Source organism: Talpa occidentalis, unplaced genomic scaffold (genome assembly GCF_014898055.3).
Source record: "Talpa occidentalis isolate TD23 unplaced genomic scaffold, MPIMG_talOcc4v2.1 talOcc4.2, whole genome shotgun sequence".
In the NCBI taxonomy this organism is placed as follows: Eukaryota; Metazoa; Chordata; class Mammalia; order Eulipotyphla; family Talpidae; genus Talpa; species Talpa occidentalis.
Window position 1 is genome coordinate 5,442,782 of NW_023602073.1, and position 25,489 is coordinate 5,468,270.

The window sequence follows — 25,489 nt, forward strand, 5'->3', positions numbered from 1 at the left end:
TGAGCTCAGGGCTGTGGAGCTGTGATTGCACATGATCTAGAACTGTCTGGAGAGAGCTACTGGGCATTTATATTCGTACCAGTCTGGGTTAAGAGGCCACGGCCCTCCAGCGCTGCCCCTGGAAATTGGCAAGGGAGGATTGTGTTGTCATTTCTTTTCTTTTTTTTTTTTTATTAACATTTATTTATTTATGCATACAAGAACTGGGGTACAGGCCAGAGGTGTCGGGGGCAGGGGTGAAAGGATTCACCAGAGACAGAGTGGGGAACAGAACAGGCAGATCAACTGAAATACACTGCTGAGGGGAGCAGTGGGCAAGTCAGGAGAGGTCTGCTGTGCCATGTGGGTAGCTCCCTGGCCGGGGATGGAACTCATGCTTCAGTGGCTGTGGATAGCTTCATAGGTTGCATCTTAACCCCTTGCGCCACCAGGGAGGCCCCATGTTGTCATTCTTAAAAGGTTGGCCCTGTGGTACCGGTGAGGATGAGATGAACTGACAAACCTGATTTGACTGTTGTGTTTGACTTGTGCTGATTGTTTTCCATCTTCGTCAGTGGAGAAATAATTTCTTTCTCAGAGGCGATATTGTTAGGTTTAATGAGGTGGTTTAAAGTCCTTAGTACCTGGCAGAAAGTAAGTATTCAGAGGGTCATGTCGAGCAGAGTTCTAGATACACATTACCTGTGTATTTCCCATAAAAGCCGGAGCTGTGTCATAAAACCATGCACTTAAGAGACTGTTAAAAAACAGGTTTGCGTGTTCTCTGGGCCTGGATGCCAGCATCCTGTAATTAGTCTTCACCCTGGGACTTGGAGAGTAGAAGTGTGATCAATCAGGAAGGCAGTGATCCCTGTTGAATTTCTCCAGCTGGTCATTCCTCGGTGGTGTGGGGAAAGCCTGTCCTATAGGAATCGTGGGAGTTAGGTTTTTGAGGTGGGGCCCCCCCCTCCATGAGCTCAGAGCACAACTTGGATTCTGTAGTCTCTGAGGATCCGCAGAGGAGTGTTTCAGAGCCTGCGCTTGGTTTGTGGAAAAAGATGGATCTGTGCCAACTGGCTTGCAGGAGAGAGGCCTTAAGGCAGGAAGAGGGAGAAAGTGTGGCAACAAAACTTTACGTTAGGGGCAAGGAAAGAAAATTCTTAAGGCTTAAATATTTTCGACAGTTTTTCAGAAGTGATGGAGTCTATGTTATGTAACCATTCGCATCGCAATCTGTCAAATCCTATTAAATTTAAATTCCTGGATCCTAGCCATTTTAAGCAATATTGGATACATCAAAAAATTGATATATTGTAATGAGCACTGACACTGGATTATAATTCTCTTTGTACCAGTGAGCGGGTATCACTGTGAGCCCCCCTCCCTTCACTGGTTTCCTCCTTATGTAAAATAAAACACTTGACATCCTTTGTCTGTTCAGTTTTGTGTCAGTGATGAGTGATAGGCTGATGTTTATGGCATGCTGACGTTTCTCTTCCATCTTGTTGGTCATCCCCTCTGCTGTTGGGCAGGAAACAGTTGCTGTAGCGGAATTCGGAAGGAGGCGATCTTAGGCTACCCAGAGGGAAGCTATAGGAAATCTGGGCCCCTGTCTGGAAATCTGTCTCTCCATGGTGTGTGCAATTCTCTCCTCCACCCCCACCCCCCCTCCAGTCCCCTCGAGCTCACAGATATGCAGGGCGATGGCCTCTCGGGAAGATCCTGTGTGTATAGGACTTCTGTGTGGGCTTACACCTCTTTGTGCCTGTAGCCTTAAGGGTGCCAACACCTTGAGCCAGACTGAGAATAAATAACTTCATGTGGCGCTTTGTTCGTGAGCCTTGGTGATGGTTGACTTCTGAGCCCTGCCTTTACCCTCGAGCCACAGCTGAATCGCCAAAAGTCACTGATGCTCAAAAATCACCTTCTGGGGGTCATTGCTTGGCAAAGAGAAAGTGTTTGTGTAGGTTTAAAATTTAGTTTTCTGGATAAAGTCAGTGGCCGTTGACTGGTTTCAACCTCTGTTTTCACGTCGCCCCACTTCTGAAAGCTTGGACTGATTATGCGGGAGCCATCTGCTGCTGAATCGAAGGGGATTTCATCAGCTTGCTGCTCCGTTGGCCTCTCCTCTCCTGTTCACCCTGCTGCCTGAAAAGAAGTCACCTTCTGTCTGACTCGCCCTGTTTACTGGGCCTAAGCTCCTGGCAGCGGACAGCAGGGAGACAAGACTGCTGCTGCTTGCAGATTTGGCGACAGGGTTCTGAGACTAAATGCATGAAAAATCCACAGCTCAGGGCTGCCCAGCACAACTTTTCAGGTGGTGGAAATATTTTCTGTCTCCCTTGTCCTGTGTGGTAGCCGCTGTGACTCAGGAGTCCTTGATGCTTTCCTGGTCTGATTAACTATAGTTAATTTTAAAAGTCACATGTGACTGGAGGCGGCGATGCTTGAGGCTAGGGCTGCTCTAGAGACATTGGTGACCCCAGGTCCCTCCTTGTGTTTTTTGGGGGTGTTTTTGGCAGGAGGTCTTTCTAGACCACCAGTGGAATTAATTCAGAAACATTCTCTTTGGGCTACCCTCCCGGTATGTTTTGGAGGTAACATTGACACAGGAAAAATATTTTATTGAAACGCCTTTTAGTATTTTGGGAAAATTTGAGAGTACTTTTGCCTGTGGCATTTCATGTTGTGGTGTTCGTATTGTCTTTGACTTCCGTGTAGCGATGTATTCCTGACTCAAAACTTGTCTCTGTCTACTGCTCTCATTTACCCTCACCAACTTACCCCCCCCCCTTGTTTGGTTTGCTCCACACAAGCAAAGTTTAATGTAGATTCTTCTCATCTTGTATCTTGTATTTTTTGTTTGTTTTTGTGATTGGGCACTATTTCTGTGAAAGCCAAGCCACGCACCCATCTTTCTTGTGATGCTATTTAATAACTTTCAATAACCTTTAATTGTAGGAAAATCAGAAAAATTTGAAGCTTGCCACTAATGAGAATATAGTCTTTAATAACTATTGGGTTGTTGGAAAAGTCATGACATTTTTCTATGCTTTTCAAGCAATAATGCGTCATGGCTCTTGGACAACCCCATAGTTTGTTTTATTTCCACCCTCTGGTCTGCACAGATATGTACTTATTTATTTATTTATTTATTCATTCATGTATTCATTCATTTATTTAATGCATACAAGAACTGAGGTACAGGCCAGAGGTGTGGGGGGCGAGAGGACTCACCAGAGACAGAGTGGGGAACAGAACAGGCAGACTGACGAAATACACTGCTGAGGGCAGCAGCGGGCGAGACAGGAGAGTCTGCTGCACCATATGGGTCACCTCCTTAGCCAGGGATCGAACTCGTGCTGCAGTAACTGTGGGTAGTTTCATAGTGCTGCCTCTTAACCCCCTGGGCCACCAGGGAGGCCCCTGCACAGATATATTTTTAAAAATCCTATTTATTTTGTGCAGTACATTCTCAGTAGTTTAAATCATTGTGAGTCTTCCTGTTAGGAAGATTTTGAAAATGTGAGGTTTAAACATCATGTTTAGTCTTAAAAAAAAAAATACACTCATATTTAACATCGTGTTCAGTGTGCTACATGAGACCCATAAGGAAAACACCATGAAGTGCAATTGTTCGTAGTGGGTGGTGTAATTTCACTTTACAAAAAAGTTAATATTTTGAGGAAGTCACAGAACAGCTTGTTAGACAAAAAAGAAGTATCAACTCCAAAACAAGAAAACATTGAAATTGGTGGAAACAAATTAATAAAACGTTAAATGCCTAGAAAACATGACGTGAAGGTTAAACGTTCAATAAAGCACCCATAAAATTTTATTTCATCTGAAAATTTTAAGTTAAATCTTCTATTTCCCAAGAATTCCAATTTTCTTGGTCAGTGAATGCTGAGAACAAAATTACACAAGGTCTTCCAAGCCCCCACTTTTAATACAAAGAGATAATTCTTTTGAGACATTTTGGTCTCCAGACAGAAAGGTGCTTTTGAATGCTTGCCGATGGTAGAATAGGGCCTCTCAGGTAAGATCCTTCAGGCTGATGACTACTCTGAAATGGCCCCAAGGGAGCAGTTTATTTATTTATTTCAGTGGTATTTATTGGACTTCAGCTGTTTTTTCTTGGCATCTGCTAGGTTTTGCTGGTTATTCTGATGAACAAGACAAAATCCTCTTGTCCAAGGAACATGCTAGTCAGGCAAACAAGGTGGTAGGTGTCACTGTAGCTGCAAAAGGAACAGGTGCTTTCTAAGCAGGGAGGAGAGAGAATGTTCTAAGATGTGAGAATTGCACGTGCAAAGGCATTGAGGCCTGAGATTCAAGCAATGAAAACAAGTGTGTCGTTGGCCATACCGCAGCTAGCTACCTCAGTAGCGACTGTCATGAGGTGTTGTTAGATTTGAAAACTGAATCCCTCCTAGACTGTTGCATGGCTCAGAAAACTGATGTGCAAGAATTTTCTCTAATTTTCAAATTGGGCATATAGTGTTTAAGCCAGTGAAAGAAGCAATAAAAAAGTTAAAGCAGGCTTATGTTGAAATCCCTTGCACCTGCATCTTTCCTGATTAATTTCTTAGTTTTACTTTCCAGAAGTGAAATTGCTGAACTGCAGACTTTTAAAAATTGTTGACATCCATTACCAAGTTGCTCTCTATTAATATTTTATCAATTCATTACCACATTAGCAGTGTATGAGAGTGCAGGTTTTGTTAGAATTATATTTGAAAAGTTGACTCAGTTGTGACCTGAGTCAACTTTTCCCCCCAGTACTTTTGAAACATAATTTTCCATTATTCATCACTCTTAAGGAGATAAAATAACCATATTATTCTGGTTGAATTTTGCTTTAAACTGTTGTGGTTGGTTTATATTTTCATCATAATCTCAGTGCTGATTCTTCTTTAAGTTGGCACTAACTCTGCTCAACTGTTTTGACCTTCCCAATGATGCATTGTCTGAGTCATTTAGAAATACACTGAATGTGAAAGTATATATTTTTATCTTCTGTGTTTTTTAAATAGGCAATGATTAAAAGGATACAGAACGTAACATTCTGTGACTCACTAGCACCAACTTTACTAAGGCACATAGGGTAGCCCTTGTAAAAAGTGCTTACCACTGATCATTTTACATGTACAGATATGAAAGCAACTTCCATTGCCCCGTGTCCATCAAACAGATAAGGAAACTGAGGCACAGGGCGCTTTTGGTGAGTTCCTGTCAATTCTCACAGATAATGAGGAGTAGAAGTAGGATTTGAGCCATTCAGCCTAGTTTTGTGCTATGCGAGTGAGCTGTGGACCACTGAGGTTCTAAGTGTTAAGGTACATACCAAACAAGCCTTTTTTTTTTATTAAAAAAAAATGGGTAAACCATTATCTCTTGAAAGCTTCTTAATTTGTACTTCCTGACTTCATTTGTGGTGCCATTTCATTGATATTAGTGACTAAATCATAGCAACCAAGTTTCTCTAGTTAATACAGCCACCCAACACAGATCTCCCTACTGTGTCTTTGTAATTATTGGTATTATTTTATAATTGTACAGTGTGGCCTGGAAGTCTCGTTGGCTACAGGGCCAGCCACATGCATTATACAGTTGAGCGCTGTTGGTGCTTCAGAAATTACCAAGCCCCCTTGGAAGGCGTCCAAGCCAGAACTCCATGTGTACCTAATTCTTCTTGGTAGGTTGCCAGTGTATTAACTTTTATTTAAATAAAATTCTAACAAGTAATGTTTACTATTATTATGATGGCTGCTGTAAAGTGCCCACGCTTGAATAGCATTTTTGGAAGTCAAGTATTAGCACAGTGGATCACTTTTCTGCATTGGCTTTTTATCATAACCTAGGTGATATGATCAATATTATAAAATTAAGCCACAATAATAGAACCGTCATTATGAATACATGGCTAATACAGAGTGGTCATTAAAATCTTCCATTTCCTGTATGAAATTCACAGACTCTACAACCTTATGTGCTCTTCTGTCCCACCTTTCTTTATGGTAATTTTTTTTTTTTTTGGAAATTGTAACGATTAGAAGTGTGCAACTCAGATGCTAAGGTGCCATCTTCACATGTAGTGACTTGTATAGGTAGCAGGAATTTGGAGATTTTTTTGATCAGATCATAGATGTTGAGGAGTCCTGGGATACTAGTTCCAAGTCTGTCTTTCCTTTATGAAGTGTGGATCCCACGTCTGAGAATGACCTGATTTCCTTTATTGGATACATGAGTAAATGCTGAGGCAGCAGGTTCTTCAGTCAACATAGGGTACTATTAGATAACCAAATTTCATTAAGATGTGCTAATGAATTGCTACTTCACATGTCATCCAAATTCGAGATGGGATTTGCAGCTGTCATAATTTTTAAGACAGTCTTGTGGGCTGGTGGAGCCTGCTGGAGCCATCCCAACTTGAAGGTGATGCAGTGGTTGTCTGTGTAGCTAGATCCTTGGTTATGAAACTCTTAGCTGCAAAATATGTCATCAGATATCCTCTTGTTTAGACCATCGTTAGGTGGAAGCCATCAGTTACCGCCTGGCTGCATTGCACAGGTTGGGATGGGAAATTCTGATCTCCCCTGAAGTAGCTGTTGGAACAGAGCATTGTTCTCTGGAGTCTTGTGTAATAGGAGGAGGTCTTTCTGTTTAAACATTTAGAGATTTCAGTGACACATTTCGGGTGCACAAGGAAAATCGACACCTGTTTTGAAAACCAGTTTGCCATTAAAATGTAAATTTTAGCATTTACATGTTTCCTATAGTTCCTAGGTATGTAGTCCAGAGAAACTCTTTCATATAGTGGGTCCTCGAATAAGTTTCCTTTCATCGTTGAGAAAAAAGAAAGACACAATCTTGGACATGCTTTTATTATGTCTGTTGCTTAAAATTGCTGTGTCCATGAACCTTTGGGCGTCATGGATGGTAAGTGAGGACTTCTACTGTAGAAGCTTTCCAGAGAGAGAGAGAGAGAGAGAGAGAAAGAGAGAGAGAGCCGTGTGCAGCATGGCTTGTGGTGGCAACAAATGGGCAGCCCTTGGACAAGAAATTCAAAATGTGGAAAAAAGTTTAGTATGGAGTATGAGAAATAGTTGGACAAAAGTAGCGCATGGACAAAGTAGAAGCAAAATCATGGATGGCTTAAGTCTAAAAAAAGCAAGTTCCCTAAGACATCAGTGTTAATACTTCTCATGAAGCTAATTAGGCATGTTATTAGGTGTACTTATTTGTGCTAGAAGTTAAAACTAATGTGATGAGGCGTGGGGAATCTCTTGGGTAATATTTTAGCACCCGGGCTTGCAGATACCCTCATTAAAATCAATACAAGTAGGGGAGACCAGTTGGCAATATTAGGGGAGTCTGTTTCAACATTGAGACTTGCTGATCTTGTTGATCTTTGTTGAAGTTTAGCTGGTGTTGCCATCAGTCATCTTAGAACAGAGAAATAGTCCTGTTTCTGCCCTCTCTTTTCATAATTTAAATATTGAAAGTTGTGTTGCTATTCTTTTTTTTTTTTCTTCAAAGATTTATTTATTTATGCATACAAGAGCTGGGGTACAGGCCAGAGGTGCAGGGGAGTGAGAAGGTTCACCAGAAACAGAGTGGGGAGCAGAACAGGCAGACTGACTGAAATACACTGCTGAGGGGCGCAGTGGGCGAGACAGGAGAGGTCTGCTGTGCCATGTGGGTTGCTCCCTGGCCACCACCCGGGGATTGAACTCCTGTTGCAGAGGCTGTGGATTGTTTCATTGTGCGGTGCTTAACCCCTTGCGCCACCGGGGAGGCCCCAATGTGTTGCTGTTCTTAAATGGAACCCAGTTTTCTGTTTTATTGGTTCCCTTCCAGAGGGCTGTATCAGTGAATCTGGCACTATTGAAGCATTTCCTCTTTGGTAGACCAGTGTTTTAGCTAAACAGTCCAAAGGGACAGAAGTTCATAGGCAAGAGTTTGCCCTGTCTTCTTTCCATCCCAGTGGCAGAACACAGGCCACAGTGGACACTGGCTAAGTATGCATATGTCCTTGGGAATACGGGTATAGGATCAGAAGCTGACGATGGTTTGGGAAGTAAACACTGCCAGGGCCAACATCCTGTTAGGTCTTATCTTGTTCAATTTTAAATACCTCGTTGCCTTTTGAGTTGCTGGGAAGTGGAAGCAGCTGTGAAGTCAGGGGATGGAGAGATGGGAAAAGGGTAGATACCACTTTCCACTAATGGCCAAAAGCTGTTGCCTGTGTGTGCTCTGCTGTGGGAAGGAATTGCCGGTGTCCACACGTGACCCTCAAACTTCGTTTCTGGCCACTTGTTTATGTCTTGCAGTTTCTTTTTTCTTACTGATCTTTTCTTGGAATTACCATACACCCAAATATCTTGTATCTCTTTCCTTTCCTCCGTTTCGGGTGCTTTTGATCAGTGAAGGTACCAAAAGACAAGGCCCAGTAGAAAGAAGGGAAAAAACCAAATAGTCATGCCATAAATGTCCTTTAATTGACTGCGTGTGACGTACGCTGCAGTGGAATGAATACCTGCCAAACAGTCGCTCAACATCATGGGAACATCCCGCGCTGGAGAGCATTCACTGAGGTTCTGCGTTGTGGACTCACCTGGGACACAACATGGCCCAAGAGGGGCCTTCCAGCCTTCTGTGTTCTACGGGGAATTGTATCATGGAGCTGTTTCAGCATGTTGCACAGCCCTGTCCCCCAAATCCTGCAAGTTTCTCAGATGGCGTGCTGACGGTTGAGACCTTGTAAGGAAGTAGCTCGGTGACCTTGGCTAAAAAGCATCTTGTGTCTGCTCATCTGTGAAGTGGGGGATTGACTCAAAGATTCAGTTTGTTGTTGTCAGTTTAAAGTGGCGATTAGTTAGTAGAAATTAGGGGAGACCATCATCCTGATACCTTTTGTTTAGGAGTGAGGTAGGTTGAAATGCCCCGATGATTTAGGAAACAGGAGCCTGCCACAGTCGAAGATAATCAGCAGCCCCGGTAGCTAAAGGGGAGAGCACGGCTGACATATGCTCAGAGCTTTTGTGTAAAGCCAAGAAGAGGCTCATAAAACAGTTAAATAACAATAGCAATCGACAAGAAATAGTACCGGACACTCTTTACCCAGTTCCTGGGGATGAATCTGAGGAAAACTTTCAATGCCATGTGGCCTTTTTGAGGGCGATGCCACCATCCATCCTTACTCCCCTTCAGAAGGGCATAAAGAGGGGAGGGTGGGGTGGTGCTCAGAGCATGTGTTTTGGACATTATAATTGCCAGCTGAAGTTCAAAAGAATTGACTTTAAATATCAAGAAGCTTATGCCATATGAAAAGAGAGGCGAGCCCCAGTTATTTAGGCCAGGGAGCTGGCCAGCCCTGCTGGATGCTTGCCTTTTTTACCCTTCTCCACAGCTGCCAGGCCACAGAGCCCGTTTTGTGAAAGATCCTCAAGAAACAATGAGGGAAAACAGCTTCTGTTTTATTAGATTAGATGAATTTATGTGCTTGGGGGAGGGGTGTCTGTTGGGGGCAGGGAGGGCAGCGGTGGCCCATGCGGTCATCCCATAAGTAATGAAGCCCCCGGTAGCTGGAATGGGAGGGAGGGGAGAGGGCGGGCTGGAGGAGGAGCATGTGGAGAGAGATTTCTGCAGTCTGTCTGGAGAGCTGCCTGGGTTTCCCAGCCAAAAAACCCAAAATAAATAAAAGGCAAATGCCGAATGACACAAATTATGATATTAAGAAGGGATGCCATTGAAAACGTGCCACGCACCCTGCTGTCATGGGGGGGGGCGGAGCGTGTGCACGGAGTCGGGGGACCCATCTGACAGACTGGACATGCAGAACTGGGGACAATTAAACTGACCCCCCAGCTGTAATTTCTGCGATGCCTATTCTTCTGCATTGTAGATGGGGGAAATTGCAGCATGAAAAGCGAGGGCTGCTTTCCCGGTTCCTCATTTTAATTTATCAGGAGGGGAAAAAAGAGCCCCAGACCCCTCCTCTTTGGTGTTAGATTCCCTCCCACCCACATAAATAACCTTCTCTCCCTGGCTCTTCCCCTCCGCCCCCCCCCCAGCCCCACTGCCATCCGGCCATCCTATTGCCGCACGGAATCCGCACCGCCTGCCGGAATCCGCACCGCCGCTTGCTTATTACGTACAGGGGAGGCTTGTTGACAAGTGCTCTGGAGCCTGCCTCGCTCGCTCTCCCTCCCGCTCGCCCGCCCTCTCTTCTGTCCTCCTTCCTCTCTGCCTCTCTGCAATGATCCGGCTCTGAGGATGGCTGCTCCACGGGTCTGTCAGGTGCAGTTTTTGGTGGCTTATCTTGAGGAACCTGGGATAGAAGGTCTGTTCCTATAAATAAAATCAAAACCAAATAGCTTTGGATTTCTTTTAGGCTGGTGTGGCTTTTGTTGGAGAAATAGGCCTTTTGTGGATTTTTCCTGCTGGGGGCCTGATTCAATCCATGATGGAAGGCAAGGTGTGCGATGGATGTACGTAGCAATATGTTCAAAGTGGGGCGATTTGCTTATTGCTTAATATTATTATTCTTTTAGCTGTGCTCTCCTCCCAGGGGCAATGGTGGCTCCCGCAAAGGCACTGTGGAAATTTACAAGAGAGAATTAGTGTCGTTCTTAAAGCATTCAGCTCTGTTGACCATTTTGGCCAAACCTTTAGTTTCAGCCAGGCTCGTGTGAATTCAGACGTTTCTCTGGGGACCGAATGCCGTCTACCTATGCTTGGACCCTGCATTTTATTGCCAATTTATGTGGTCATCTCTGAGCATTTGAAAATAGACGTTTGATTAAAGTTAATTAGTTCATCCTTACCATAGCTTTGGCTTCCTTTATAAAAAGGCATGCGTGGTTTCATTTCCTTCTCTTTCTGTAACAGGCTTCTTCCCTTGAAAGGTGGAGGAAACTGAGGCATGTAAATAGATGTGAAGTGATTCTGGCTTAGACCTTAAAGGCTTCAACTTTGAGTGCTCTTGATTCTAACCCTCTTTTTTTTTGTGGTTTTTTTTTTTTTTTTTTTTTGCATGAGTCCATGTTTGTATTATAAGAAATAAACAGATGAAATTTCGAGACCATTAATTTTAGGTGCATCATAATGTTGCAGACTCTGTGGTCACATTCTTGGAGTTCTACTCCCTGCTGTGCCCATCAGACTTCAGTACTGGGACCAGTGTTATGCAGGGAGGCCTCTAAACTTGCTTTCTGGCAGCAGATTATTATTTTTTTTTTTTTACTTTGGACAGGCCATTTAATCTTTATTGTATACATCTTGAAAGTGTCATGCAGTTGATGTGTCTATATGTGAGTGAGGTAGCAAGGACACTGGGAAACTTCTACCACTCCCTGTCATGCTGCAAACAGTACCCCTGGGACTTCTGTGGGGTCCATTTTCATTGTCTTAGGGAATAAAAACAGCTAGAGTGCCTTTGGGTCAAGGGTGTGGTTTTTATTATTATTATTTTTTGCTTATCTGCTAATTTTGATGTTTGTGCACAAAGTATTTGGAGTTGTGCCTGTTTATCATCACAGACTAGAACACAAACTAATAAGTATGGAATTTGTTGAGATCAGGGAAAGAGGCCTTGCTTACCTAGAGACATGCTAATATGTGAGAGCCTGTTTCTTTCTGTAATTTAAATTTGTGGGGTAAATGTAATTATGCTGGAACTTCAAGGATAGACTAACATACACACACACACACAGAGTAATCAACAGTAGAATTTCGCTAGCTATCTATGGCATGTTGTCTATAATATGGCCAGCTCCCTCCTAGAAGCACAAATGCCATAATTTGTTAAATGAGATAGTGCCTTGTCAGGTCGGATGAACAGGAGACTTTGGCTGTGTTAGCCTCATTTATGTTACAGGATTTTCTCTAAAAATACCACGTGTTTCCCTGTACTGTTTACGACTCTGTTCTCCAGTCTGCAACGATGCCATTGTTCTGCAGCTCATTCCCACACCAGTTTAAGCCCAGTATTGAATTTTATAACTTTCCTACTGGACGTGGAAGGCAGGTTTCAACCCGGAGTATTTAGTGCTGGGTCATTCACACCAGCCCTTTTACTGAACTGTCCTGAAAGACGCTTGAGTTGCATGTCCTGGGTGATTCTGAAGATTCATGCTTTTGATGGTCAATTATAACTATGTTGCCTGGTAGGCCTGTCTTTGACAGGTTTGCCAGGATCCGATGAATAAAGATACGGGGACTGGGTGGACTGGGGTATGACTGTAGGGGAGTAAAGCTTGGGTAGAGAGTTATGATTGGATGAAAAGTAGAACTTACTGTAGCACAATGTGGATGCTTATATTTCAGTCATCATCATCATTATCATTCAAGTGCTATACCTGTTCTGAGCGCTCTAAAAATCGTGTTAATGATGAGGAATAAGCCAAAAGGGGGAGACTGTAGGTAGGAGGAATCCTTGCCCCAAGGATGTAGAGGCACCTGCACCATATCCAGCCCACCGTGCTCACCATGGTGGTGTCATCGTGTCTTCACTAGCTCCTGGGCCAGTGAAGAAACCTTCCCTAGAGATCACAGCTCCTTCCCACGGAGTCATTTTTGCATGGAATGAAGTTCAACTGTGGCTTTTCGGTGGTGGTTTTTGGAGCCTCGCCCCAAGGAGTCTTTTCTCTCTCGTCTGGTGACTCCTGGCCAGCACTGGGAAGGAGAGGTCTTTTGTCTTGGTGTAGTGCTCCCTCATTTGGGGTTTAAACAGCTAGAAAAGGGCCTGTTTTATTAATCAGCAATCTCGTCGTCCTTCCTGTGCGTGAATGTGCCATGTCTTCTGGCTTGTTCTTTTGTGCCTCAAGGTGAGGAAATGCCTTCCGGACTAAAAGAAGTGTTTCTTCTCCTGCTGTTATTTATCATACCGAGCTGTTTGCTTGATTCTGAAATTGGAAAAAAAGAACAGGGTCAGATATTTTCCTAGTTTACCCAGAGGCCTGACTTCCATGTTCCACTACACCATGTTAGGGTTTTCTGTAACACCTTGGCCTCAAATTCGGCATGCGAAGGTTTAGATCACCCAGGAAGATTTTTGTGTGGGAAGAGTCCGGTGGTGCTGAAGGTTCTTGTGAGATTGTCTTGTCTGCCTGTCTGTCTACCTATCTACCTACCCACTTACCTTTCCTTCTTTTTGGGGGGTGTTAAGCTAGCAAAACCCTGTGTTGCCCCTGTATCTTGGGGCTGTTTTGATGGGTTGTTGGGGCTCATTTTGGATTACATTTGCATGGCTGGAAAGGGGAAATCTCCATAGCTGATTTGAAAGTAGACAAAGGGGAACAGTCGTCTGCCCAGGGGCCATTCTCCTCAGGGAACTGGATAATTATTTTCCATAAGCCGAGGTACTAAATCACTTCTATTTGTGCTTCATTGGCCACAGTGTGGCTGTGACGACATGCCTCATGACTGTCATTTGTTTCAGCCACCTCAGTGTTACAGACCACGGGGATGTCAATGGGCCAGCCTGCCTCGGCTTGGCAGACAGCTTTGCCCCGCTCACCCCTTCCCTGGGACTGCAGAATCGATCGAAAGCTTAGCTGCTGACCTGATTGTGTACAATCGGGCTTAAAACTCCATATTCATGTTGCACCTCCAAAGCTGGCCCAGACCACATTTCCTCTTGCATCTAAATGTAGGAAAAAAAGGCAAAGCAATTTTTCTTTCAAATTTGGGTGAAAATGGGCTTTCTTTTTCTTAGCCATGCTAGCCGACTCTGCATTCTGAATGCCTCGGAGTGGCTGCTACGGGGGTCGGGGGCAGCAGTCCTTTCATAATTCTTCTCGCAACTCAAAGTACTGCAGTCACCCCATCCCCCAGCACACACACATTCGCACACTCACGCTGCTCCTGCTGCAAATGAAAGCTCTTTGGTTGCTTGACTGTTTAATATGTAATGTGATACCTTGTCTCACAGTGACAGGGTGACAGACGGCACTGGCTCTATAATACAGAATTACCTTTTGTGCATCTCTGCTACCACAAAGCTAAAAACATTGACTCTCCCTAATATGCTAATAAGTTTGGTGTGCTCCAGATGTTTGGGAATCTCGGGAACAGCTTCAAAGGTCTCCTTGTTTTCCCTTTCTCTTTAACCCTTCTTTTGGCTTCGCTTTTGTGAAATGGAGGCATTATTTTTTCCTCTTTCGAAAAAATGCTGTCACGTACGTGTAGCTAGAGGGAGGCTAATAAAACTTCTCTGTCTAAAACATCTTCAAATTAGAAGGCGTGCACATTTGGGCCCTAATTTTTAGATGTGAGGAAAGCATTATCTTCTCTCTCTATTTTCCTGTTTTGAAATCTGCAGCTCTCCTCTCCTCAATTACCCAGCTGAAGTTCCTTCCGCTGAAGGCGTCTTTGGCCTATTTGTGTTTCACTTTTCCCAGCCCCTTCTCTGTGAAAGCGAAAGAGAGAATATCACGCACAAATCTCTCCAGCCTTCATGAAACAACAGGCACAATCGCCTCTCCTCCTGCCGGCCTTCTGCTGCCCTCCAGGCTCAGAAAGAAGCCAGTTTTGTTTGCTGTCTTGCCTTGGCGTCCTTTTCATATCTTGCTGATTTGGGGAGTGAGATGAAAGGCACCTGAATTTGCAGAGCTGTTGATGATAGGGTTCTGTTGGATTTCTTTGGGGTTCTTGGCTGGTGAGAACGGGGCCCAGCCTCTGTGTTGGCTAAATGGCCTCTGGCCTGTGACATGTGGCTCTTGTCAGGTGACAGTGACTAGCCGAGGTTGCAGACAGTCCCCAAGCTGCCTTTATCGCAGTGATTTGGAATTTTCAGCTCATATTTATTGCTTTTGTGAAAGACAATAGACATGGTTTAATTTAAGTTCAACCTACTGAATATTAATAGACGAGAACAAATGCTAATGTGGGGAGACTGAATCTTTGGGCCATTCAATTTCCTGTTTAACCTCTTCTCCCCAACAAAGGGTCCTGTTGATGGGGGAGGGCTTGGGAAAAATAAAATTGGTTTGTGTTTGAAGGAAGGAATGTCATTTTATTATTTCTCACTGACTAAAAATAATAATTAAAAAAAAAATTGGTGGCAGGCCTTTGTTAGGGAAGCAAAGGCCACACACACGAGCTTGTCTAAATGTTACAATGATGGCTCTTTTGCCCCGTGGCATCATATCCCCAATTTGGCTGACCTGGCCTTCTTGGATTGAGCAGACATTAAGGTCTAGATGAAAATATTTAACATGAAACGGGGGGAGCAGTATGCTGCAGAGGTGAAACGGTAGAGTGGTGTGAAAAGGAACAAGCCTAGGTTTATCCAACCATGCAGACTAACTAAAAATAAGGGCAAAATTTCTCTGCTGATATATACAGAATGGCAGTACTCAAATTGAAAAAGTTGATCATGTGCAGAACGTGCCAGTCCCTGTCCTTGTAAAAGCTGGGACAAAGTGAGGTGGTTCAGTTTGCATACCAGGCTGTCGGTTCTTGTGTCTGGGTCAGGTCGCATGCTCCTAACCTGGAAGGTGAATCAGATAACCTGAGTCTCTTCTAGTTCAGGCCATCAGTCATGTGATCCTTGGAGTGGGGGAAATTTGGGGCCTTGCAACAGCACACCCTTACCTTCTTTTTTTGATGTAGCTCAGTCATGCCTCATCTGCTTTGCCTGCCCCTGGGCTCACATACAGTCAGAGTCCCCCGTTTCCTGCAATGTGCTAATCCACTTTCTCTGAATTTGTGCTTGGACAGGTAATTTTTGGTGGGGGAAGAAACAAAAGACCTTAACACTGTTTCCCAGCCTGGGTGATCTTTTTTTGCTCGTGTTTATCACGAACTGACTCATGTAGATATTTGAAAAGTTTTATAGCAGCCTTATTTGCCTTCACAGAAATAGTGAGTTAAGGTTGAAAACTGCCGCCATAGAATTTTGGATTTGGAGATTTACTGAGAGTTGTGTTAATAGTGTAATCGTGACTGGTTTCCTGGGTTCTAATTCACTCTTACCCAGAACTTTATAGTATCCCATATTGGCCTGAAACTTGCCATCCTCTACAACAGTAATTCTCATATTATGGTCCCCGGGCCAGCTAAAGTAGCGTCAGTGTTGGCTGGCAATGGATTAGCTAGGACTGAGGCCTAGGACAGGGCTAAGGCCTAGGACTCTGTGTTTGAACACACTCTGTAGGTGATTGCGATTCTGCTTCATGCTCAAGTTTGAGAATCATTGTCTTTTAGAAACTAGTGAGGTTATTTTTGTCAGAAGGACAGGAGCACAGGCGTCATGGAATAGCTCAACATCTCTCTGCTGTGTCAGTCACTCAGTCACCTACCCACCCACACTCACCAGGCACTTAAGATCCTGGTAGGTACCAAAGGGCACAGCAGAGTTTCTTCCCCAGCTTCTTGTAGCAACTCCTAGTTTTTCCTAATTTCTTCCTTGATCCAAATAAAACTTCAAAATGACCACCTCTTTTTTCTCCATTTCCGCTACTACCTGTTTCTCGGTTTTGCTTTTAAACATATTGCAAACTCCAACTTTGCTGTTCAGGTTTTGATCTTGTGAACTTACTCGCTGGTTCCATTGATTGAGTCACCCACCTTCCACCTTCCCCAGTACCACCTTCTTCTCGACCCACAAATGTCCGATTTCTATTTCAGGTGTACTGCTAACGGATACGTTCACGTGTATGTATGTATGTATGTATGTATGTATGTATGTACATACAGTGTATGTATCAGTCTGTCTCCTTTCACTGGGATTTAGATCCTGATTGTGCTCGTATCTTCCACGTCCTGGAAATGTGTGTCAGGTACATGGATGGATGTGTTCAGACTTGGCTTTACCTGCGCTGTTCTCCTTTATGTTGCTTATATACTATTGAAAAATTTGAGCTGTGCTTTTTGGAAAAATTGGACTGTAATTCTATTTAAGATGTTTATCTCCTTTTCGTTCTTATTTGAATATGGTGCTGTAGCCTACATTTTTATGACGTGTGGTATTTCATCCTTTTTTTCCTCTTCTCACAAATAATTTGTGTTATATCCCTAGGCCATTTTCCTAATCTCTGAAGTTCTGTCCCTGTCATCCTACTGTTGGAGTGGGTTTGTGTGCGCTGCAGTCTCCTCTCCTCTTAGTGACATTACTAAAGTACTCTAATTTAGTGCTGATCAATAGAGAGATTATTTCCACTACATATGTAATTTCAGCTTTCTGGGCTGCATTACAAAAACGAAAAGAATCTGGTAAGATTAATTTTTCTACATTTGACTTAACCTAATAATGCATCCAAAATATTTCAAGAATTAATCAATATAAATTAATGAAATGTTAGTTACATTCAGCTTTAAATTAATTAAAACTAAATAAAATTAAAAATTCATTTTCTTATCCACACGAGCCATATTTCAGAGGCTCAGTAACTGCCTGTGACCAGGGCCCGCTGGACTGCATAGCACAGCTCTGGCCTTTGAAATGTTGGCCTTTCGCCTCAGATTCCCCCATTTTGTCTCCTTTTGCCTCACAGGACATACTCCCAGTATATTCTCTCTAATTGGACACACATGTGTATGTGTGTGATTTCCAAATTGTGATTACGACTTCCAGAGACACATTTCTGAGGGATGGCAGTAGGGTGTATTTACTGCATGTGTTAGTTTTCTAAGGCTACGTTACTACTTGTACCCTGAAATGATGTAAAAATAGGTAACTGGAGGGCCTCCCTCGTGGTGCAGGTGGTTGAGCACCGCACTGTGAAGCTGTTCGCAGCCTCTGTGGCGCGGGTTCGATCCCAGCCGGCGGGCGAGAAGCCCACATGGCGCAGCAGACCTCTCCTGTCTCCCCGCTGCTCCCCTCAGCAGTGTATTTCAGTCAGTCTGCCTGTTCTGCTCCCCACTATCTCTGGTGAATCCTCTCACCCTCCCACGCCTCTGGCCTGTACCCCAGCACTTGTATAAATTAAAAAAAAAAAAAAAAAAAACCTCTTTTAAAAAAAAACAGGTAACTGGAAAAATATAAAGTCTAGGGTTCTGTTACAGTCAAGTATGTTCTTTCAGAAAAATTTACCAAATACCTACAATGCTGTCTTCTACACAGTGTTCAGTGCGGCTGGTAGGAACCACTCGGAAGTGTTTTGTTGAAAAGGGGATTTACTACAGGAAGTCAGCGCTCACGAGCTGGGTGGACAGGCTGGAAGAACAAAAATGAAGGCACCCTCAGTACTTTGGCTTCAAGGTCAAACACACTGGCTGTGAAGATGCAGCTAGAGTGCTGCGTGCCTGCTGCTCTCTGCTTGGCTTCGGATGCCTGTGAGGCTGGCGGCTAGACAGTGACAGTGTATGTGGAACCCTGAATGCAAGAGTAGCCGGGTGCTGGGAGCTCAGACTCTTAAATCCAGCTGCCACCCGTTCGTGTGGCCTCATTGCTTGTTAATATTCTTCATGTCATTTTGATAAAATGCTTTCATCACAGGCGGCACTTCCAGAGCAGCCACTTCCCCAGGACCTTTCTCCAGGTCCATTAGTGGAGCACATCTGCGTGGTGCTCCCTATGCATTCGCAGAGAATCCTTATTCTTTGAGACAAAGGCAGATCTGGTGACAGAGTAACATAATGGATTGCTGTGAAGAGAAACTTACCAAGTAGGATTTCTCATCAGTAACTAAGATAGGACTGCAGAGCAGGCCTGTCTTTTCTCCCATGGCAGGTACCGTCTCCTGACGGCAATTCCAAAAAGGATTTTAGTATTTCTAGAGTCAATATTTAGAGTCAATATTTGCAGGAGAACTATTTTGAATTGGTAATTCTTGAGATGCCTTTCTTCCTCTCTGTCCCCCATCCCTAAAAGATGTTTACATGCTTCAACAATGAACGCTGCAGTGTATTATGATTACACATTTCTGGTGGAGTTGCACACTGTTGAAATTGTTTTCCTTGTTAGGCATTTCACACTCTTGAAAGGTCTAAAGTAGGACGAGGTGTGACTTCCCCCCTCCATTCAAAAGAGGTGGTACCTGACTTTTATTTCTGTTCTATCCGAAATCTTGTCTGTCTCCATCAGCCATTGTGTAGGGTGAACTGTGGTAACGTGCTGCTTCTGATGTCATGTATTTAAGTGTTTGTCCCTTTTCTCACCTGTAGGGCTGCTTGGTAATGGCCAGTCTAAGGGATTAGGACCAGCATCAGAACAGTCAGAGAATGAGAAGGACGATGCATCCCAAGTGTCCTCTACTAGCAACGATGTTAGTTCTTCAGATTTTGAAGAAGGGCCGTCGAGGAAAAGGTTAGTACTCAAGGCTGAAAATTTTGGCGCCTTAAACCAGGGACTTCAAAGTAGGTGCCAGTTTTTGCCACATGGAAGCAAAATTGGGTTCCCTTGACCAACCTTCCAGTTCTCACAGAGGAGACAGAATCCTGGAGTTCTGTATCAAATGCCATGGTTGCTGCATATCGTCTGCTAATTATATTTAAAAACACAAAAAATGTTATGGGTCAAGAAAAACACGTTCTTGCTATTGTAAGAGTTGACTGAAGAGTCCCGAAGTTTTGATTCCTTTCTTAATGTTTCATTTTAATCTTCCTCAGTAGTATTCTTGCACATTAGATAGTATTTTGCCATTTCTCGAGAGATGCTTCTAAAATTTCAAAGACCTGAATGTAGCCTATGGGAAATGGTTGCCTCATCAGGGAGGCAAAATCCACTGGTTGCCTAACTAAAGCTAGTACTTGTGGAATGGACTTTAATACTTTTATTTTCACCAACAGTTCTTTGAAATATCACTTTTCTAAAAGAAGTTCAAGATAGTTTGATAAGGAAGTTGGCTATGGTCGTTTGATAAGTTTGTGGCTTCATGGTCAGTGACAGTGATGTTATATAATAATGCTTTAAACTGGGTGTTTAAAAACCCTTTGCTCTACTTCATTTCTCATGTGCTCTTCGCTTTTCTTCCTCTGCCCCCAGTGTATATTGCATTTCGTTCCTTTTCCGTTCTTCATATTCTGTTTTCCTGGGTGATTAATGGCTTTCTTAGAATCTTTGAGAGGCTGGGGAAAGGAATTTTTTCTTTATTTGGTCATCTTTGTTTACTCAGTCTAAAGAATCGTAGTTACTTTCCAGAAAATGTATGTATGAATCTAACAAAGAACTGAACATCGTGGAAAATTAAGAGGAAAACACACACTTCACCATGTGGGAGATATTTGAAACCCCTGACAAAACTGCACTTTGCATCCGAACATTGAGATCCGTAGATAAAGTTTTAGTTTCTTTTCCTCCCTCTTGCAATGTCTTCATGATACAGAGAACTTCCATCCTTATTTTCTCTTAATCCACAACACTCTGTCTTAGAAGATGCTTTTGGATTTGTTGTTAGCATGGTGCAAGCATGTGTACAACGTATTTCTGCCAGTGCACTGTCTTTGTATACCACACTTTTTAAAGACACTTGGATGGTGCGCACATCACCAAGGAGGCTGCTGTGTTTTAGAAACTCTGTCCTAGGCGTTCATCCTGCCCCAATTTGAGAAATGCATGTAGGGAATTTGGGTATGCATTTAAAAATTCACATCAGCAAATGTATTAGAATATTAATATTATCCATGCTTCCAACATGGTGGGTGGTCATGCCTCTGGCATCCTTTCATCTCAGCTTCGTGAGCAAAATTTTATGTGTGTGTCGTTGGACCTAGTGCTTTCAGTATGTGTCTGCGCCTCACCCGTGTCCCCAGAGAGGTACAGCCAGCAGCAACGTGGTGTGGTGATGAAGAGCAGTAGGCGCCATTTTCTTAGAGGGCCCTCTGCCCTGCTCCTAGCACCTTTCTCAGGCAACAGTGCTGTGATTTCCTCCTTGGGTGGTGCTGCATACAAATCACTCATTTAACTGAAATTCTCTGGGGCGGTGGGAAAGAAACGTAGGATTGAATTTAAGGAGAATCATCTCTAATCTGCTTTTAATTATTGGTGTGCCAAATTCCTTATCTCAGTGAGTTAAGGATTCATGCCAACATTTTATTTGGTTCGGATCATACTGTACTAGTGAAATCCATCGCGGATATAATGTCGATTATGTTTGACGGGGTAGACTACACTGAAGGCTGCCCTGGGGAGACCTGTATTATAGAGGGGGAGCCCTCTGTAATCTGGGAATGGTCAGTGTACTTAGGGCATAACTCCTTGATGCTGTAAGATAGAGTGAGTACAAGATGATGATGTTTAATGGTTTTAGGATTTCAGTTGCACATTTTTGTTTAACCTCTCATTGGTATTAGTGTAAGTAATTTGGGATGAACCCTGAATTCTTTTTTTTTTTTTTTTTTTAATTTTAATTTTTATACAAGAGCTGGGGTGTAGACCAGAGGTGTGGGAGGGTGAGAGGATGCACCAGAGACAGAGTGGGGAACAGAACAGGCAGGCAACCGAAATACACTGCTGAGGGGAGCAGCGGGCGAGACAGGAGAGGTCTGCTGCACCATGTGGGTTGCTCCCTGGCCGGCCCGGAATTGAACCCGCGCTACAGAGTCTGCGGACAGCTCCACAGCGCAGCACTCAACCCGCTGCGCCACCGGGAAGCTCCTGAACCCTAAATTCTAAGGCAGATTATGTGAAGTAGAATTTGAATTCTAGTCAGTATATTGTTGGACTTAACCTTCCTTCACCCTACATACGATTGTACCTCTGTTTTGACAGAAAATGCTTATTTCAGAGTATGCTTTCTTTGTTGATGACAAGTGTTGCTCAGAGTAACTACCTAGTAAATCATTATGCGTTATTACTAGATAATTTTTGGCTAGTTCAAAATGTTGTTTGCATGGGGGTGGATTGCTGACCAGGCACTGCTTCTTATCTTGGTCTGTAAAATTCCCCAAGCCTTATATACGCACGAAAAGAGCATATTTGCATTCTCTGTTGGCATTTACTTTGTTGGGGAAAACACTTGAGTCCTGCAATTCCAGGGCCATGATTGATATTTTTGCTTTGTAAAAAGAATTTTCTCTTTTTCACAGTGATACGAACTGCTAGCTATTTTTGTACAGTTATTTATTCTTTCTAGGTACATGTTTTTAGGATCATCAGTTAGAATATTTCTTTTCTTTTGGTGGGGGAGGAGAAGAGATCAAGGAAATTTTTATTTTGGCTTTTTTTTTTTTTAAAGATTTATTTATGCATAGAAGAACTGGGGTACAGGCCAGAAGTGTGGAGAGTGAGAGGATTCACTAGAGACAGAGTGGGGAACAGAACAGGCAGACAACCGAAATAATGCTGAGGGGAGCAGCGGGCGAGACAGAGGTCTGCTGTTCCATGTGGGTAGCTCCCTGCCCGGGGATCGAACTCCTGCTGCAGTGGTTGCGGAGAGCTTCATAGGTTGTGTCTTAACCCCTTGTGCCACCAGGGACGCCCCTATTTTGGCTTTCTTAAGAAAAAGTTAAAATCAGAGGTACAGATTATGGTAGACTTAGTTCAAAGCTTTTCCTGAGTTTCCAATCTGCAAATTCAAACTGCTCCAATCTCAGATGATGCTTGTAACCTGATTTTTAAATAGCAAAATTAACTGTATGGTTTATGTTTGGCTGAGTACTAGGAGTAGGTAGGAAAATGAAAAGACAGTGGTAGTTAGATACGTCATGGGTAACTTGTGTATGGATCAGTGGTTGAATCCGTGGACTCAAATGAAAAAAAAAAAAAAAAAACAAAAACAAGGGTATGGAGCTAGACCATGTGGCTTCTTGTTCTGCCACACCACCAGCTTGGCCAGGTTCTCTCACATTGCTAGATCTCGGTTTTCTCCCCCCAGCGATGTCTCCAACACCAGCAAAACTCACGCACAGTCTTTGGTGACTTCTCACTGTTTTGTTTCTTTTTTTTTTTTTTTTTTTTTTTTTTTTGTTTTTTATTTAAAGATTTACTTATTTATTCATACAAGAACTGGGCTACAGGCCAGATGCGCGGGAGGGTGAGAGGATTCACCAGAGACAGAGTAGGGAACAGAACAGGCAGACTGATGAAATACACTGCTGAGGGGAGCAGTGGACAAGACAGGAGAGGTCTGCCATGCCATGTGGGACCCTCGCCCGCTGGCCGGGATCGAACTGGCGCTGCAGAGACTTCGGACAGCTTCACAGCAGGGTGCTCCACCGCCTGCGCCAGCATGGGAGGTCCACTTCTCCTTATGTTTTAACGGAATTTTGATTTATATAAATTGAGGTCATATCTTTACTCCACGGGGCTGTTGTTGCCGCCAGCTGGGGACAGATGGAATAGTTTGGGTACATATCCCACTTTTGAAGTTATTCAGCCACAGGAGGGACACCTGTGGATAGTGTGAATTTCTTCCATAGAAGCTTGGTGTGAACCGGGTATTTGTTTGCCAGATGTGGGCATGAGTGAAGTCATGTGTTGATGAGGAGATTCCTTCTTGTCTATCACACACTAATCATCACTTCAGTTTTGGGGAGGCCCCTATTTCCATTGTGCTTAGTGCTGTGATCCCTGACACACTTGTGCAGACAGACTCTAAGAGCACCTACTGAACTAGAAAAGAATGCAGGCTGTGCCTCTGTGGGGCCCTAAGTGTGTGTTCCGTGTTTTAGTCAGGTTAGCAAAGTCAGTCCTGGACCTTCCTGGTGGCCTAGGGATTAAGTCTCAGTGCTGTCACTGCTATGGCCTGAGTTCCATCCCAGGCAAGGGAGCTACCCACATGGCGCAGCAGACCTCTCCTGTCTGGCCCGCTGCTCCCCTCAGCAGTGTATTTCAGTAGATCCACCTGTTCTGTTCCCCACTCTGTCTCTGCTGAATCCTCTCATCAACCTTCTCCCATATTCCCGCATCTCTGGCCTACACCCCAGTTCTCTCTCTCTCTCTCTCTCTCTCACACACACACACACACACACACATACACACACACATACACAGTCTTGTTTCAGTAATTAGGATTTTGAATGTGAAGAATTATTTTAAGGGATATGAATGTGTGTTGAAGATGATGAAAATTCTCCTAGACAGGTATTCTTTCCACAGCTTAATTGTTAACGTTCAGAGTCACTTTGTTGATAAAAAAGACTTTTCTAACTCTTAAAGTTTGGAAGGAAAGTAAGCTCAAGCACTGATTCTGGCTTGGCAGCATGCATCGTTAGAAATGGAAGTTATTCAGCGTGAATGTCTTTTATATATATGTATTTCCCTGAACAAAATGCATTAGTCGTATAGTTTTGTTATTGTTAAATGCACATCCTAAGAGTACCACATTGAAAACAAAACAGTCAAGTCATTTCTAATTTAGGTTTAGACATCTCCACTGACCAAGCTGTTGCAGATTGTTCTATTTTTTTAATTTTATTTTTATATTCCCCATACAATTACAACCCCCTTATTTTGACCCCAATCCCTCCTTTCCCCGCCCCCCACTCCCCATAGTCTGTCTCTGGTTCATAGTTGTTTGTTGATTTTGATATTTTCTTTCTTATAATTATTCTTTTTCCTGGTCCCTTAAGTTTTCTAGATTCCTGCTATGAGTGAGACCATCTGGTATTTTTCTTTTTCTTTTTGGCTTATTTCGCTGAGCATGATCCCTTCCAGCGCCATCCATGTTGCTGCAAATGGCATGTGCTTATCTTTTTTGAATGCTGAGTAATATTCCATGGTGTATATGCACCACATCTTCTTGATCCAGTCATCTATTTTTGGGCATTTGGGTTGTTCCCAAAGCTTAGCTTTCGTAAATAGTGCTGTTGCAGATTATTCTTTTGTTAAAACCTTAGAGTATTTTATAGATGTACAGATCAGTACTATTATACTTTTAACTTCCAGTGCTCCCTTGATTGAAACATATTCTGTATTTACAGGAAGTAAAGAAAGTAGAAAATTGCAGGATGAAATATTTTACATAAACTCAGAAAATCATTTGGAAATAAGTGTAAAGTAAATGGAGATGTGTGCAGCCCTGTCTGTTCTTTTTTATGTACCTAAACAATACCATTGCTGCTGCCCTTTGTTCTCCGATCAATCTGAATGTTTTTCTACGATTGTTTATAGGAGAATTCACCTTTTGCATAGCTATAAAGTTTTTTATTTCACTTGCTCTAAAAGAACATATTTTTAATTTATGGGGATTAGAGAATCACATGCAGTTGTAGGGAAATTAATGTTTTTTGCTAAGTATAGAATTCGAGGTGTGTTTTCCACTGTTTTCTGGGGTTTGCATTGCTTGTGCTGAAAAGTCTACTGCTGTTCTTTGAACTCAGCGCTAAGTATAATTTTTCTTGATTATTTAAGATTGAAAAAACCTCCATGTTACTTGCATTTGAGGTTCATGGAGCTTCTCAGTTGTATAGGTTTCACAGGTTTTGGAAAGATGGGGGCCATTATTTCTGCAGATACTTTGTGTGTTGCTCTCTCCCCCGTGGGGATGTTTGTTGTACGCACCTTCAGTGCTTGGGGTGGTTCCACAGCTCACTGGCGCTCTGTTTATTTTACTCCAGGCCTTGTTTCCTGTTTCATTTTAGATCATTTCAGTCTGAAATCTGGCAGACATGAACCCCC

General features: G+C 43.2%; 1 protein-coding gene across 1 annotated transcript in view; it reads left to right on the forward strand.

The window, feature by feature from the left end:
- The window catches only part of JARID2 (jumonji and AT-rich interaction domain containing 2), a 257,710-nt gene that overhangs the window by 134,710 nt on the left and 97,511 nt on the right, over positions 1–25,489 (forward strand). The window contains 1 exon segment of the mRNA XM_037518897.2: positions 19,096–19,237. Coding sequence (XP_037374794.2) covers positions 19,096–19,237 — 142 coding nt within the window.